The sequence below is a fragment of the Mustelus asterias genome, chromosome 5, assembly GCF_964213995.1.
Source record: "Mustelus asterias chromosome 5, sMusAst1.hap1.1, whole genome shotgun sequence".
In the NCBI taxonomy this organism is placed as follows: Eukaryota; Metazoa; Chordata; class Chondrichthyes; order Carcharhiniformes; family Triakidae; genus Mustelus; species Mustelus asterias.
This window is the reverse complement of record NC_135805.1, coordinates 98,058,982-98,077,476: the sequence shown is the minus strand read 5'-3', so window position 1 is coordinate 98,077,476 and position 18,495 is coordinate 98,058,982. Positions and strand designations below refer to the sequence as shown.

The 18,495-nt window shown below is 42.4% G+C and overlaps 1 protein-coding gene across 2 annotated transcripts in view; it reads left to right on the top strand.

The window, feature by feature from the left end:
* The window catches only part of atad2b (ATPase family AAA domain containing 2B), a 133,050-nt gene that overhangs the window by 35,306 nt on the left and 79,249 nt on the right, over positions 1 to 18,495 (top strand). For both annotated transcript variants that reach the window (XM_078213086.1, XM_078213087.1), the window contains exons 4-10: positions 789 to 942; positions 1,954 to 2,062; positions 8,740 to 8,869; positions 13,609 to 13,722; positions 14,120 to 14,195; positions 15,153 to 15,254; positions 16,852 to 16,963. In XM_078213086.1, the coding sequence (XP_078069212.1) occupies positions 789 to 942; positions 1,954 to 2,062; positions 8,740 to 8,869; positions 13,609 to 13,722; positions 14,120 to 14,195; positions 15,153 to 15,254; positions 16,852 to 16,963 (797 nt within the window). The remainder of the gene's footprint in view (positions 1 to 788; positions 943 to 1,953; positions 2,063 to 8,739; positions 8,870 to 13,608; positions 13,723 to 14,119; positions 14,196 to 15,152; positions 15,255 to 16,851; positions 16,964 to 18,495) is intronic.

The window sequence follows — 18,495 nt, the reverse complement described above, 5'->3', positions numbered from 1 at the left end:
TTACTTTCACAATTTGCTATGGCATGATTTGAACTCCTGAGCTCTGGATTGCTTGTCTAGCACCATGATAATTTGCATGTGTTTAGGAATAAATCCACTGAAAGATTACTGCACAACTTGCAATTCCATGGCACAGTGGTTAGCACTGCTACTTCACAGCGCCAGGGACCTAGGTTCAATTCCAGCCTCAGGTCACTGTCTGTGTGGAGTTCGCACTTTCTCCCCATGTCTGCGTGGGTTTCCTCCAGGTACTCTGGTTTCCTCCCATAGTCCAAAGATGTGCAGGTTAGGTTGATTGGCTATTCTAAATTGACCCTCGTGTTGATTTTATTTTATTATTGTCACATGTATTAACACACAGTGAAAAGTATTGTTTCTTGCGTGCTTTACAGACAAAACATACCATTCATAGAGAAGGAAACGAGAGAGTGCAGAATGTAGTGTTACAATCATAGCTAGGGTGTAGAGAAAGATCAATTTAATGCAAGGTAAGTCCATTCAAAAGTCTGACAGCAGCAGGGAAGAAGCTGTTCTTGAGTCGGTTGGTTGTGTCAGGGGGATTAGCAGTGTAAATGTGGGTTACAGGAATAGGGCCTGGGTGGGATTGTGGTTGGTACAGACTTGATGGGCCGAATGGCCTCCTCTCGACTGTGGGGATTCTAAATGTTCATGGCAGACTTCAGACTGCTTGTGAGGAACATCACATACCTATGTATATTTAAGCACAGTTTCTAAAATATATACGTCAAAATAACAATTGATGCTAATTATTTCCTGTCCTTAAAAAGTTCTCAGAAATCCTGGAAGTCGACGTGAAAGTCAAGAGGATGGGAACCATTCTCACATGAATGGGGATTCAGAAGTTAGAAGAAGTGGTCGAGCAAGAAGGAACAAATTTGAAACCCTCAACCAAAGCCTCCTGTTTGATCAGCTGGTAAACAGGTATAGTACTTGTGCTGTTGTTCTCTTATTAAACAGTATCTAAGGTCTCACTTTATAGCTCTATGTGATGGGTTTTATCCTGACTAACAACTAAAATGAGAGAAATCAACTTTTGTTTAATGTTGCCATGTTATCAGAAGAAAGTGGTCATGCATAAATCAAACAAGCAGAAATTGGAAAGCAGGTTAAGCAGGGCTGCTCTTTTGTACCTTCTTGTAACCAATTGAAAAATGGCATTGGTAGGTAATCTAGCTGCACATATACCTTAACATTTTGGTTCTCAAATTTGCAATTAGTTACTTTATCTTAGCATACTGTAATGTTTCCAAGCACTACAGACATCACTGCTGCAGCTTTCTATTGCTGTATCAATAGTTTCATAATAGGATTTGAGCAGCTTTCACCCACTTGGGGCATTAAGAGTCAATCATGTGCTCGTAAGACTGGGGTCAAATGTACAAGTGTCTAATTTCCTTTACAAAAGGACATCAGTAAACCAGTTAGTTTTTATGACAGTCCAGTAGCTTCCATGATAACTTACCTGCTCACCACGTTTTATTGAAATCACTTTCGCAACTTGTCAAGGTATGATTTCAGCCCCTGTGCTTTGGATTGTTTGTCCGGCACCATAACCACAAAACATGTGTGCTTTTAGAAATTAATGCACTGAAAGATTACTGCATAACTTGCAATTCCACTTTTAGCACATTTGTGTAAAGATATTTGGGTTTCCAGGCTTGCGTCACCTGCCTGCCTCCTATTTTAAAAAGCTTTTTTTCCATACATCAATTTGTGATTCCAGCATCCAACCTTGCAACTTGCAGACCCCAAGCCTCAACCAAGTACCCATCCTCACACAAGCCTTGACAATGGGGACCACTGAGACCTGTCATCCCACATTTGTTCTCCTTACACACAACTCCACTTCTTCCTTTTTTTGTGTGTATAATCGAAAAGAACACATTTTGAAATAAGTAACTAATGTTTAATTTTTGTATTATATTAATCCAGTACTGCAGAAGCTGTTCTGCAAGAAATGGATAACATTACAAGCAACATTAGACAAAGCAGAAGACCAGGAGAAGTGGAGCGCCTCAGAATGTGGACAGACACAGAGTTTGTGAGTATCTTTCCTTTTTAATAAGTCAGGAGGTAGATAATCCTGAAGATGTAGCTCTTCACTAAAACACAAAAGTGATTTTAAAGTTGTTGCCAGATTAGTGTAGGTTATGAATACTTAAAGCAGATAGTGCAGAATGGAGAATACATCTATAAATACTCCACTTTACAGGGATTTTTTTCTTTATTCTTTCATGGGATGAGGGCAATGCTAGCAATCCTATTCCTTCAAATGTAGTATACTTAACTCACATCAGTAGCTTTACGCTATGTATGCAGTTCTGATGAAATAGCACGTCCTTGTCATGGAGGAGATATTACATTTAAATTTAAGGAGTTTTTTTTGTCTGAAACAGCAATACTTTGAAAATATTCTCACTCTTTCCCCATTGTCTGCGTTAAGTATTGATCTCTATTCTGTGATTCCTGTATTATGATAGACAGTAACTAGGGCTGTACTGTAAGTAAATAATATATAGAACATGTCATTTTTGATCATTATATTTTACAAAGAGCTTGTTAGATGGTGTCTTGAGAAAAATAAATTCTCAGGACTGCATTTTGAATTGTTAGTGTGACTGCTTTTTCATGCATAATCCAGCATCAGAAATGTGCTCTGGCAATTCAGCATTATTTGTATTGTGTAAATTTTAAAATTCTACTATCCTACAATTTTGATTTGACTATGTAGCATTAGGTATATCCAAAAAGAACTGAAAGTTAAAACAATTTACTCCCAATTGCTGTATTGTCCTGTGAAGTAGGTGTCACTTGGCCACGTAGATCACATCAAAAGCTTAGGCTGAAGCTTTATTTAATCCATATTATCATCTGCTATTTCAGTTGCTATTTGTTCTTTCTGCTTTATACTACCCCTGTGATGAACAGCTCCTGCCTAATTTCACTTATAAAAATCTTGAGAGTCGAGTCACATAGGTTACAAGTGTTTAATTAACTTCTAGCTCACAGCATTTACCACTTCATCAAGTAGTTATTTACATCTGATTGTCTGCTTACTGCCATTGACCTGCAGTTTATATGAACTGTTTTGTAGTGTTTTAAGCTAAAACACCAAGCTAAATTCCAATTGATGACTACTTACCACATGAACTACTATCACAAAATTTACAGATTTCACTCTGCTGTTCACTTTGCTGATTCTTCTCCAATCTGCAATATTTGTGTCCAAGATTTTCTACCAATCTTATTTAAACATAATAAGCAAATAATTGAAAAGTAATAAAAACAGAACATGCAGGAAAAACTCAGCAGGTTTGGTAGCATCTATGGAAGAGAGAAACACAGTTAATGTTTCGAGTCCGTGAGGATGATTGTTCTGGCCTGCTGCGCTGCTTGAGTAGCGCAGCGGGCTGGGAGACATCAGCGGGGAGGGGGGGGGGGGGGGGGGCCTGTAGCAGGACTCACGAGCAGTTTCCAGCCAACTGCGAGTCTCCCAGCCCATGTTTTTTGACATAATCTGCCTCGCACCGGAAACCAGTCTGAGGCTGATTACAATATGGAAATACACATTTCCATATTATTAGCGAGCCCAGGATGATGGTGAGGGGGACCCGCTGAGAACTCTGCATTAGGGATCGGGAGGAGAGGGAGGGTAGAGGGTGATCGGAGCTGGCCATGGTGGGAGGGCGTTTGGGGGGGTGGGGTGGGAATTGGGGCTGGTGATTTGGGGAGGGGGGGGCGGTGTGCGCACGCGCCGATCTCCCCATTGACAGATCGATGCATCTGCAGTGGCCCGCTCAGCATGCTGATTCTGGCCTCTCCAACAGGATGATGCACTGCTCCCCCACACACCAGCATGAATCCCTCTGAGGCGCTCTGTGGGGCATAGAGTGCCAGAGATTCATAAAAGTAAGTACGCCCAAACAAACATGTGGGAACTCTCTTACACCCCCCCACCACCACCATATGATCTGATTAGAACAGTTAACTGTGTTTCTCTCTCCACAGTGGCTGTCAGACCTGCTGAGTTCATCCAGCATTTTCTGTTTTTATTTCAGATTTCCAGCATCCGCAGTGCTTTGCTTCTAATTGAAAAGTATGTTGCTACGCTTTTGGGTGTCTCTGAACTGGTTTCATTATCCTACTGCTGATGGATTCTGAAGGCTGTTGAAAATAATTATAGGGTTCCTTTTTTGTTTATCCTACAATCTTGCTTATCGTGCAACTGAGTCAACTCAACAAGTTGCAAACATATTTTGTGTTTACGTCAAGGTTCTTGATTGGATGAAAGATGTTTTTAAGGATGGTATTTAGCCAGGGTGATGGGAAGTTAACTTGTAACTGTTGATAGTTAACAGCTTTTCTTTTCCTTACAGTAATCTACCTAAAATGAATCTACATTTGGCCAATGAACTATAATATAACTAATTTATACGTATCTGACTTTATTGAAACTTGGAGATCCATTTAAGGGTTCCAGATCTTGAAGTAGATTCTCCATTTAGGCACTTTCTTTTGAACAGGGATATATTAGAAAGAATAATCATGTAATAAGTGCTTGCTGATACTCCGCAGTAACTCTGATATGACAGTGCTGTGATATTTGGTCATGTGTACACAAAAGCTGTACCGTGGAAGGATTAAAAGGAAATACTTGCGATTGGCTTAGACTGTTGCTTCATTCTGAAAAAAGCAATATATCTCATAACTTGTTTGTCTGCAGTTTCATGTGTTAATTTAACATGTCCTTTCCTTGAAAATAATTGTTCAATTTGCAAATTAATCACACTATTTATCAAAACAACTGATAATGTTCTATAAACATTTTATGTCTACATTCTTGTTCTCAGTATTGCTGCTTCACACATTCTTAACACAATTGTTTACCTCAACTCTGATTATCATATCACATTATCAACAACATTATCACTGAATATATTTGAAGTTTTTTTAGTATCGTTCCTGAGATTTCACTGTTAAATGTGCAGGTTGATGGGATATTACACTATGTAAAACAGGAATGAGAGGTTTGATCCTTTGTTTCTGTGGAGTTAGTTGATCTCAACCAGGGACACAAGGATTACAATTAATTTACATACTTGTGGATTAGAGAGGGAAGAAAGAAAATCCAAAATAAATAGCCAGATCCCTGCTGAAAACAACATGTTGCTGGATGGCATAATTGGATTCAGCTATGTTGATTGCAACCCAATAGTTTGCTGACACTGAGCACAGATTAGGGGTCAAATCTGGAACTGTGCCATTTTATACGGCTCGGTGGTGCATGCTGTGTATTTGAGTTAAAATCAATGTTTTTAGTTTACACAAATTTTTAAACACGTAACTAATATTGGTTTCTAAATATTGATTTGGTGCCCTTAAGTTGCATCTATTTTCTCTATTAATTATAATGCATTAAACTAATTACAAAAAATATCAATACTTTATGAAGAAAGTACTTGAAAATGTAATTGTAAAAACTTCTTAGGTTGACTTCTAAAACGTTCACTGTTCTGCATTGCACCATTAATTTTCTTACTCTGTCATTTGAATATAATCACCATTGAATGGAAACTAAATTACACAAGTGAATTTTTATGATTGATCATGTGAATTGTTATAAATCTTTGCTTTGAGAGGCGTATTATTTACACAGCTCAACAGTAGCAAAACCTTAGAAACAAAGCACATCAGCTGGATAAAACTGCAAAACTTATCAGAATGCAAACATAATGGTGCAATTCTCCCATCCCGCTACGCTAATGTTTTAGTGCAGCGGGCCAGGAGATTCTCGCGTCAGCCGAATCATGGGGTTCGCACATGCATTCGCGTCCCGCTAGAGTCTCGCAGCGCCGGATTTCCCGCGTTGCCAGATCTGCACTGGAAATAGGTGGGGAGGTGCAAAGACCATTTAAACGGTCATTTGCATAGAATTTAAATCTGATTATTGGGCTGCGCCTGCTAGCATCCCCCCTCCCCCTTCCACCAGAGTGGTTCACTCCAGTAGGGGTTAGAATAGCTCCCCACTAATGTGGAACTAGCTGTCTTACCCCGCTGGAGTGAAGGGGGGGCAGTTAGGGCCCACCAGGATCGGGCGGTGGAGGGTATTCCCTGGGCATTGGCATCCTGGCAGTGCCAACCTGTGCCCCCCATGAGATCAGGGTGGGCCAGGAGGGGGGAGATTAGGGCGGGCCCAGGAATGGTTGGAGGGTCAGCAACCGGGCTGTGGGGAGTGGTGGGCTGGTGATAGAACATAGAACAGTACAGCACAGAACAGGCCCTTCGGCCCACGATGTTGTGCCGAGCTTTATCTGAAACCAAGATCAAGCTATCCCACTCCCTATCATCCTGGTGTGCTCCATGTGCCTATCCAATAACCGCTTAAATGTTTCTAAAGTGTCTGACTCCACTATCACTGCAGGCAGTCCATTCCACACCCCAACCACTCTCTGCGTAAAGAACCTACCTCTGATATCCGTCCTGTATCTCCCACCACGAACCCTATAGTTATGCCCCCTTGTAATAGCTCCATCCACCCGAGGAAATAGTCTTTGAACGTTCACTCTATCTATCCCCTTCATCATTTTATACACCTCTATTAAGTCTCCCCTCAGCCTCCTCCGCTCCAGAGAGAACAGCCCTAGCTCCCTCAACCTTTCCTCATATGACCTACCCTCCAAACCAGGCAGCATCCTGGTAAATCTCCTCTGCACTCTTTCCAGCGCTGGGCTGGCCAGCAATCGGGCAGCCATCAGTGTGCGCAAATGCACACGTGCTGATCTTGGTACTGACAGATTGGCACATGTACAGTAGCCCGCTCAGCGTGCTGATTTCAGCCTCTCCAGCAGGGTAGGCCCTGCTCCCTAGTTTTTAATAATATGCTGGTGGCCTCTTCAGTGCACAGAGTGTGGGAGATTCTTCTCTGAACTCCCACTGGAAAAACCAGCGTGAATTACTCCAATCTTCATGCGAATTTGACACTTAGAATTTTTTAAGGGAGAATTCCGCCTAATGGGTGGGATTCTCCCCCAAAAAAATTCCAAGTGTTGAATTTGCGTAAAAACTGGAGTAAATCCGACTGGTTTTTTTTCTGCCAGATTTTCAAAATGAATCTCCCACACTCTGTGCACTGCAGAGTGCTGTAGTATAAATCACATGAAAAATCCAGGGGCGAGGCTGGCAGCTTAGCGCTGAGCGGGCCATTGCACATGCGCCAATCTTGTCAGCACCAAAATCGGCACATGCCTCCTGATCACTGGCTGCCCCCACCCTTCCGGCAGTCCTGATCTCCCCCCTTACAACTGACCTAAACCCTGCTGGAGTGAAACACTCTTGGTTGGGGGTGGGGACTCTAGGGGGCCCGGAGACTTCAGTCCTGGGCCCACTAATCACATTCAATTCCCCATTTTAATAATTTATGCAGCTATGCATCCATTTCTGGCGTGGAGCTGATGGAACCAAGAATCTGGCAGCCGGAGACTGCGGGGGCCATGGCGGACAGCTGGAACCCTGCTACACGGCCTCCGCTTGAGCCTCCAGGCACCACAGTGGGCTGGGAGAATCGCCCCCTATGACTTTCATGTCCTGGGCAATCAGTACACTCATCTAACAAGTTCTTTAAATCATCAGATTTCACATGTTGCAATGATATATTAAAGCATATTGATCATATGCTATGGGGAAGAAAAGATGTGACTTCAGAATTGCAAATATATTCTGTGGTACTTAAAAGTGGCAATACATTCAGGCAAGAATGCTCTGTTCTCTCACCTTCCGTTCTTACCATAATTACCAGAGAAAAACCCCTGTTGACAGTCTCCCTGGATGCCTCTTTCCCCTGCACCATCACACCCCCTCCCCGCCCCAAGCAACCTATATAATCATAAGCAGTTTTCACAGGTTAGATTTGGTTTCAGTAACAAGATTTAGAAGTAATAGTTCAGAAAAATATTTGATTGCCTCCAGCTTTCTGTTTTGGATTTTCAAGTTGCTGTGGAGCAGCTGTTATGAAGAAGGACTGAAGACTTCTAACAATTCCAGATTAAGTAAAAGTAACATTGTTTGATTATTTAGCTGGTGATTTGTTTAACTTCTTGAATTGAAACATAATTTTATGCTTGCTGATACTCAGATATTACAGTGCTGTGATATTTGGTCATGTGTACTCAAAAGCTGCAGTACCATGGAAAGATTAAAAGAATATATTTGTTATTGGCTCAGACCATTGCTTCATTCTGAAAAAGTCATATATCTTGTATGTAGTTTGCCTGCAGTTTCATGTATTAATTTAACATGTCCTTTTCTTAAATTAAACATTTACTTGTGTTCTTTGACCTTAAATATGACCTGGAGCCTCAGACCTTTACATTAGAATTCCCCATTTCATAAGTTTGTACCACTTGCCAGTCAGGATCTTTCTCATAATGCTGCAGATTGAATGGAGTGTGGACATGCATTAAACTGGTTATTTTGAGGTTAGTCTGGGAATTCTGGTGAGAACTTGTGATTAAGAATTCCTTTGATCTGCCTAATTTTGGTTAATATGATTTAACAACATTGCCTGGTTATTCCAGCAGATGAGTATTTCCACTTAACCCTGGTCATTGGAAGTCTCAAGTACTTCAAATAATAATGAAAATATTAACATGTAAACATTTCTGTTGTATGTTCTTGTATAATATTGTTTAATTTGAAAAGATGCCTATAACTTAATCATAGGAAAATATGGATATGTATTCCCGTGTGAAGAGGAAAAGGAAACCATTAAGAAGAAATATGTATGGAATGCCTATCCATGTTGAAGAAGCTAGTGAAGGAGAGGAAGAGGAGGAAGAAGAAGGAAGTGAAGGTACAGAATATGTCTTTCATTGACTGAAGCTTTCTTTGTTTTTAATTTGCTGGACCTGATCCACTGAAGTGGAACTGATCCACTTCAGATCAGCCATGATCTTATTGAATGGCGGGGCAGGCTCGAGGGGCTAGATGGCCTACTCCTGCTCCTATTTTTTATGTTCTTATATTCTTATGACCTGATATCTCTTGTCTTAACCCTTAATGATGGGCAAAAGGAATAGATTTTCACTCTTGGGAACATTACTCCTTTCTCTCTTTCCCATTTTGTGCCCTGGTGAGATTGCCATTCAGGTGTTCAAAAGTGGCGAGAGGATATGAAGCACAGATTTTCCCATGGGCCCAGTAGGAAAAATGAAGTTGCTCCTCCTCTTGAGTTCACTTTGAAGTGATGCAACTGAGATCCAGAATTGAGTGTGGATATCGAACATCTATTTGATCAAAAACAGAAAACGCTGGAAAGTATCAGCAGGTCTGACAGTATCTGTGAAGAGAGGACAGAGCTGATCATAGAATTCCTACAGTGCAGAAGGAGGCCATTTGGCCTATCGAGTCTGCACCAACTCTCCAAAAGAGCATCTTGCCCAGGCCCAGCCCCCTGCCCTATCCCTGTAACCCTTTGCATTCACCATGACCAATTCACCTATCCTGCACATCTTTGAACATCTAGGGTAAAATTCTCCCAAAAATTCGAAGAGCCGAATTCACGATAAAAATTAGAGTAAATCCTGCTGTTTTTTCAGCGAGACTTTCAAAATGAATCTCCCACACTCTGCACTGCAGAGAGCCTCATGATGAAAAGCTGGGGGCAAGGCCTATACACGCTGAAGAGGCCGGCAACATAGCGCTGAGCAGGCCATTTTGCATGCACCAATCTGTTAGCGTCGAGATCGGTGCATGCGCAGTAGCCCTGCACTGCCAGCCTTTCGATCGCCAGCCAGCCACATGACCCCGCATCACTGGCCATACAATGCGTGTCCGCACGCGCACACACGCACACGCACGCACACACACACCCCCCTGCCCCGCACCTAATCTCTGGCCTCCCGGACATGTCAGGACCAGTCCCCATCCTGAGTCCGCCTCGATCTCCGCTCCAACCCCCGGCAATCCCGATTTTTCCCACCCTAAGATGCCCCACCCCCTTGGCACTGCCTAATGGTCAGTGCCAGGGGGCCAGGCTGGCACTCCTAAGCTGGCAATGCCTGGGGGCACCCCCCCCCCCCCCCCCCCGTTGCCCCGACCTCCAGTTGTAGACGCCGCTGGAGTGAAACACTTGTGGCCGGGGCTGGAAATGCTCATTTACATAATTTATTCAGCTCTGCACCAATTTCTCTGATGCTCAGAATCTGGTGGCTGGAGACGCGCGAAGGCCGTGGCGCCCAGTGGGAAGACCTATACATGACCCCCGCTTATGTCTCCCAGGCCCGCTGCGCTGGATAATTCTTCTTCATGTATTTGATCATATTAAAGCAAAATATGTCATCAGCTTTTATCTACTTGTTCGTGACATAATGGTGAGAATATTGGTTCCTATGGTACCTTTTACATGTATCGTTCAGTGTCAATATGTCATGTGTCTGGAATTAATTATTACTACTTAAGCCAGTGGAAATGTTAGTGTCACTCATGAATGTGGCTTTAGTAAGTAATATTGTATAGATAATGTGGAAACTCCATCTACACTTACATTAATGCTTCCCTCAGTTTTCACCTTTATTTCGTTGCTTGTAATCTGTGCACCAAATATGTACTAGTTAATTACTAAGATTTCCAATGAAATACAGCAGAAACATTACTTGAGGAAGCTAGCTCCTGCACATCTGAAAATTCCCAGCCAATACGCTACTTTATTTGCTATTTGTTAGTTTAAATGTGGTAAAGTTCTGTTTTATGCTCTGACTTACAGAATAGACTTTTGTTTTGAAATTCCATAAAATTTATGTGCTATATATTTTGGCCTCATAAATATATAATCCAAAGACTTCTGAAAAGTGAACCCTTTTTCTGTTCATATATTGCTAAAAATAAATCACTGCTCATAATCAATCATACGGTTTCAGCAATCAATAACATAGTGATGGAGGCATTATGCTCAAGAGTAGTCACGAAAACACATGAGTAAACTCACCACTTACTCATTCACCACATAACGTAATGTGGCCAAATTTGTAGATGGTAATCAAGAAGTGCCAGTGAAATTGGAGAAGACTGCTCAGAAATTACAGAATGAGTTGTGCATGGTATGTGACTGTAGATGTGTACAACAATTGTAGATGAAATTTAATGCAGACAAGTTAAGGTTGAAAAAAAAATGGGGACATAAATGTTCAATGTATGGTTGCAAACCCCAAGCATGAAGCTCAGACAAAAGATATAATAGACTTGATACTCAGCATGGCCAGTCAGTTCAGAACTGCAGTTGGTCAATTAATGCTAATCTACATATCCAAGGTAGTAGAATATGACGGAAGAATCTGTGATTCATCTGTATAATGCCCTGGTCAGATCTGTATATTACATCAGTTTATTGTGTATAAGCAGAATAATTTGATTATTTAAAAGGCTGTTTTTGGCAACCTAGCACAAACTGAATCTTCTGAACTCTCTGGGCCAGATTTTACCATCAAGTTGTGCCCGTTTTCGGGCGCGGAAATTTGGTAAAGTCGGGCGTGAGGTGAGTAGTGCGATCCACGCCCACCTCCGCGCCGGTTTCCCCTTTACCAAAAGCCCGAAAATGGACGCGATCGGGACTGTGCCCGAATCGGGCACGATGGCCATTTAAATTGAATTAATGGGCTGCACGCCCAACTTTACCAGCACTTCCCCATTTACCACCGCATTCACCAATCCTGAATCGGCGCGATATAGACATGCTCCATAAAAGTCTGATTCAGGCGTTCCATCAAGTGAGGGTTAGTGAGGAGTTAAGTGCGTAGTGTCCAATGGCTCTCTGCTGCTCATGGATGTTCTTTCGTTGCGGCCATTTTCTTTCTCGGGTCGGTGGTGGCTCTGCGAGTGGGTGGGGAGTGGGGGGGGGCTGTTGCTCGGCAGGGTCGCCAATGTCCCATTTGCAGCACAGACCCGGGTCTCAGCACTGACCTCGGGTCTTGTGGTGCTGTTGGGTGCTAGCGCACTCGGCTCACTTCCAAGCGGAAGGATGTGCAAAAGCCCTTGCAAATTGCACTGCTGCAGCCTCTCAACTTTGCAAGGAGCTGTGAATGTGGGGAGCATGTGGCTGGGGGAATTGGCGGGGCTGTGATTGTAGGGAGCGTGTGGCTGGAGGAATGGGGGGGGAGCTGTGATTGTGGGGACCATGTGGCTGGGGGATTTCGGGGGGGGGGGTGCTGTGATTGTGGGGAGCATGTGGCTGGGGGAATTGGCGGGGCTGTGATTGTAGGGAGCGTGTGGCTGGAGGAATGGGGGGGAGCTGTGATTGTGGGGAGCATGTGGCTGGGGGATTTCGGGGGGGGCTGTGATTGTGGAGGTGATGTGGCTGGGGGATTTCGGGGGGGGCTGTGATTGTGGGAAGCATGTGGCTGGGGGAATTGGGGGGCATGGACAGTGACTGTTGATGTGCTAGGGCAAGCAGTGTTCCTTAACTTCTACATGTGTTCCTCTCCATCCCCCCCTTCAGAGTGATGAGGTGGCTTTTGCGATGCAACCAATCGATCTTGCTGTTCTTTTGGTTGCTGCTGGAGCTGAGGAGGAGGAGCTGGAGGGAGAATTGTGGGCACAGAAGGCCCGGGCCCTACCACTTGCAGGAGTTGAGGGAGACGACCACCAGAGGCAGGAGGTGGCTGCCATTCACCCAGAGGGGTGCAGGAGAAGGAGGGAGCAGATACCCCGGCAGTTCCGTGCACAAGTGTCATTTGAACAGATGTTGGACACTGTGTGCCGCTGACATCTCCACCTCCGAAAGGAGATCATGCGACACCTGTGCAACCTGTTGCGGGACCTGGTGCCTAGAGGTGGGGCAGGGAAGGCACCCACTCTCGGTGGTTGTCAAATTGACGGCCGCTCTGAACTTTTATGCGACTGGCTCTCGACTGTTAGCGGAGATGTCTGTGGCACCTTCCAATCAGCCGCGCACACCTGTGTCAAGTACAAAGAATGGGTCTAAAAGTCAGATCTGAAACACTCCCAGTTTCAAGTCCACCCAGACTTAGAATCAAAGTGGTAAAATAGGGCCCCCTATAACTAACAAAGTATCTTATATGAGTCTTGATTGCAGTTTCTGCTGGTTAAACTCAAGAACATTCAATACATCAGAAGGTGTAATAGTCCAGCTACAGTTTCTCATTTCCATTATTTGCCAGTGATATATCCATTTAGTCAAGAGGGGATAAACACTAGTATATTACATGTTTAATTCTTTTCGTCGTCTTTGACCACAGAAAACAGTCTGTGTTCAAAGCACATAAAACAGATATGCAGATGACAAACTATTCTCTCAATCTATCACTATAAAGTGGAAAGCAATCTTTGGTCAGATAAATTATTCAAAGAAGCAATATCTGTAAAGAAGTTTTTAAAAAGCTACTAAAACTTAAAGCAGTAGCTGCTATTGAACTGATCATATAGCCTTTCCTGATGTATAGTTCAAAGGATAATTAGCATGCAGATTTTATTTCAAGAGAAAACTGTTTGGTTTAAAAACTCATGATTATTACATATCCAATTTTAGACTTCCAATAACAAAATAGGTTTTGATCTTTATTGTTTGTGTTTTAATAGAATCTCAGGAAGAGGAGGAGGATGGAGATGAAGTTGAAGAGGCTGAAGAAAATGACAGACCATACAACCTGAGGCAACGGAAGGCTGTACAAAGATACCAAGCCCCTCCAATTGGTAAACACAGCAAAAAGTTTTTTTTTGTGAAATACTAACAATGCTCACAGGCATAGTTTTACATTAATTGTTTATTTACAGCATCCTACCGATCTTCTTTGACATACTCTAATTTCCGTGATGTACACTAGTCCAGAGTTTAATCAAATTACTTTAAAACTAAGTTTATTTTAGAGTTATTTGTTTTAGTTAAGAAAGACTCTGTAAATCCATTATATTTTCTAGTTAAAATGACTAAACTTTCTGAAAATAGAATGATTGTATAAAAATTCAGCAAAAAATAGAAACTAGTTCATTCGTTATGCATAGCACCACATAAATTGCTTCATGCATTTTTTTAATGCAAAGTACCCAGACTAACTGACCTTTAACTGTAGGACTTAATTTATGTTTTTAGAGCCTGTTCATCGGAGACAAAGACAAAGCACACTATTTGATACACTCCGATCTCCTGCAAGAAGGAGTCACATCAGGTAAAATTAATTTAAAAAATCAAATAAATTATACCTTTCAACAACTAACGCTGCCAATTTAAGTTATTTGTGATGAAGCCTGAAGTGGGTTATAGAATACTGTTCTATGGCAGTACAGATCAGTGTGAGCATTTTCAGGGAGCAAATTAACATGCAAAAATGACTCTAAAGAAGAGGATGCAGACTCAAAACATTGGGCGCTATTTTGATTCTAAGTGCTGGGTGGACTTGAACCTGGGAGTGTTTCAGATCTGACTTTTGGACCCGTTCTCAGATGCTCCCAAACGCACTCTGCCTGCAAAAATATCAGCAATTCTGAATCGCCTGTGGGCGGGGCTTAAAGCGCCCGGAATCCTGCAGCTCTGATCAGCACCTCCAACTGCGCATGCGCAAAAAAAAAGAAAGAATGCGGCTCCCCTGCCACATCCCTCCTGGGCCGGATAATGCCTCCCCCTGGCCCTCCCAGACATTGCGCACCCCCCCCCCCCCCCAAACATTACTGACCCCCTTATCCCCCCTGACACCCAGCCACCCAGATTGATTGCGCGCCCCTCTTCTACCACCCCCCCCCCCCCAACCGCCCAATGTTCTCAGGCAGAATGGCAGTGGACCCCCCTTCTCCACCCACCGAGCTCAAGCAGAGAGCCGTCAGACCCACCTTCCCCCTCACTGCTCTCAAGCAGAGAGCCTCACGCCCGACTTTACCAAGTTTTCGCACCTGAAAACGGGCGCAACTTGATGATAAACTCAGGCCCATTAACTCTGTTTCTCCACAGGTACTGCCAGACTTGCTGCGTATTTCCAACATTTTGTTTTTATCTCCGATTTCTAGCATCTGTAGTATTTTGCTTTTACAAACTGACAGATGAGAAAAGAACCTGGTCCATCAAGCTTGCCCCACAAACCTCATTTTGATTGGATATCTAGATGTTTTTACTTTTCTTTTGTTTTAAAAAGGAGAAAGAAGCATGCAATCCACAGCAGTGACACCACATCGTCATCTGATGAAGAACGTTTTGAAAGAAGAAAATCTAAAAGCATGGCGAGAGCCAGAAACAGGTGAAGCATATCAATGAGATCTCAATGCATGATTTTAAGATCTGATTGGTTGAGTGTTTAGTATGATCCAAAATAACTGGTATATAATCTTGCACAGGCTGTCACGGTAGAAAGGGCAAACGTAATTATTTAAAACACTACTTCAGATTATTATTCCTACAACCTTTTAGAAGACATTTGTCCAATTTGTGAATTTGCAAGTATGAGCTAGTGTAACAATTTTCCTCTATTGTTTCAATTTTTTAAGCATTAAATGCATGCTTTTGAGTTTACTTAGAATCAGTTGTGCGATTGTATGCAAATATTTTGTCTATGGACATTAATATTTGGACAAAGATGAAGTGGTATGCACGATCCCTAGAATTAGGTGAAATTGATGTAATTGCTTTTAACTGTTGAGCAGTCTGAATCAAATTCCTAGCATTCTGATTTAGTGCTCTTAATTCAGCACTAATACATTTTACTTGAGAGACTCAGACGGGCTGGCATACAAAATGGAACTGGTACTGTAGGAATATCAACATTTTGGGTTGGGTTAAAATAAAGAGCATTTAATTCAGATTTAACTATGCTATACCTAGAGTTGTTCATGCTGACAGTGTTCTCAACAGTTCTATCAAGTTATATTTAAAAACAACCTGCATACTGATGCTCAATTTGGGTTCCACAAGGACCATTTGACTCCAGACCTTGTTATAGCCTTGGTGCAAGAATGAACAAAAGAGCTGAATTACATGGAGAAGTGAGAGTGACTGCCCTCACCAAGGCAACATTTGGCTGACTGCGCCCTAATAAAATTCAAATCAGTGTATAGCTGGTGGCTGTCCTCTTACCTAACACAAAGGAAGATGGTTGAGTTTGTTGGAAATTGATCATCCTAGCTCCAGCACGTTCCTGTAGAAGTTCTTTGGGGAAATCTCTGAGGCCCAAGCATTTCCAGCTGGACTGCAGTGGATATGTTCGCTGATTGCACAGTTTTTAATTCCATTTCCACCATATCAGATAATGTAGCAGTTTGTGCTCGCATGCAGCAAGACATAGACAACATTCAGGCTTGGGATGATAATTGACAAATAATATTCACACCATACAAGTGCCAGGCAATGACCATCTCTATAAGAAAGCATTCAATCCCTTCATCTCTACTTTAGCTAAATGTGTTCCATCTGCAAGATGCACTGCAGTATCTCTCCAAATCATCTTCAACAGTGCCCTGCAAACCTTCAAAATCTACCACCTAGAAGGACAAGGGCAACAAGTGCTCACTATCTCTCACTATCCTGACATGGAAATCTATCACAATTCCACTGTATTTGCTGGGTTTGAATCCTGCCCCTCTCAGCTTACACAACATGGACTACAACTGTTCAGGAAGGCTGCTCACAAACACTTCAATGGAATTTGGGGTGAGAAATAAATGATGTCCTTGCCAGTGATGTTCACATCCATTAACAAATAAAAGAAATTCCCAGCAACAGTATCTTGAACAGCAAACAGCATAAAGTAAAATTTAATAAACCAATTTTTTTTTAAAAAAGCAAGGTTTAGAACATTTTGAGAAAAATTATAAACACTATGGCACTGTATTTACCAACAGGTGTCTTCCGATGAACATTAGAACAGAAGATTTAACGAGTGAAATCCTTAGGGAGCGTGTCAAAGTTGGTGCCAGTTTGGCTGATGTAGATCCAATGCACCTGGATGTGTCAGTAAGTATTCTGTTTTTTAAAAAAAAAAAGTTATTGTATAAAGTTGTGCAATGCTTTGTTTCAATGTGAATTCAGAATTTTAGGCAGTGTTTTGCATCATAGCCCAATAACATGGTTCCAGAAGGTTGGTGAACACCAAATACAGTATATTTAAAAAAAAGAGTACAGAAAATCTCCAGGCCAGAACAAAATCTAACTCCACTCAGTAGTACAATCTTAATTTTTTATCTATTGTCCCTTGTATCTTTCGCATTATCTTTCTCTACTACTTTCCTGGATTGTCTATTCCACACGTTCTTCATCTTTATAAAGTCGTTTTTAAAGTTTGTGCCAACTCTTAGTTCGGGAGTTTGTGACAATTTCCAGCATATTGTTAGATTCCATCTCCCTTGAGTTTACTCTTCAGACTAAACAATCCAGTTTTTTAACTTCTCAGATGCATTGACCCAGATATTAATTTGACTGCCATTTTCTGCAATACCTCTTGTACCTGGATGTTGCTATTGTGCTACAGATTCATTATCATTGTATGAGGTATTGTGTTTTACTATGTTAAAGATGTTACATAAATGTAAGTTGCTGTTGAACACTTTCTCTGGCTTATTCGAATCAAAGTCAATTAGCTTTTCTTAGTTTTAGCAGCAGTCCTATCCCTGTTCAACGATCCTTTCACCTGCCTCCAGTATTCTTCCTCTTCCTGGATCCCACCCTCTGGCCTCCTAACTGTTCTTGATCTTTTCACTGAGAAGTATCGGTGTGACATTGGCTGTGTCAATTTGTCTACCCCACTCACCCCCCCCACTCCACCCTGTCTCTCTCTCTGAACTTGCTGCCCTCCGTTCTCTTAGATCCAACTCTGACCTTGTGAGCAAACCTGCTAACAAGGGTCATGTCATTTGTTGTCTGGTGTACTGACCCATACCTCAGAGGCTGGGCGCCAAATCTCAGTCACTTCCTCCTACCTCCCCCTGACCCCCACCACCTAACGTCAAGTCATTGTTTCATGTCATTGACCTCAATTGCCTCCGGAGAGCTTTCCTCCACAGTTTTCAACCTCATGGTCCTCCAATCTTGTACAGCCCACTACTCCCTCCTTCCCAAAATGCACAAGCAGGACTGCCCTCGTAAACCCATTGTACCCACCTGCCCCTCCCCATGGAACTGTCTTGACTCTATCCTCTTCCCCTTGTCCCGTCTCCTCCCACCTACATTTGTGATTCCTCTGATGCCCTACATCATATCAACAACTTCCATATATGTAGCTTCCATAACACGCAAATACACCAAACTGCGAGTCTGACTGACAAAATTACAATGGTTGTGGTGCATCAGTTAGGCTTGTAAATTATCAATATCAATGATAGTTGTCATGGTTACCATCACTGAGATTAACTTTATATTCCAAATTTTACTGATTAAATTTAAATCCCACCAGCTGTTGTGGTGGGATTTGAACCCATGACCCCAAACATTAGTCTGGACCTCTGGATCACTAGTCCAGTGATATTACCACTATGTCACCATCTCTGCTG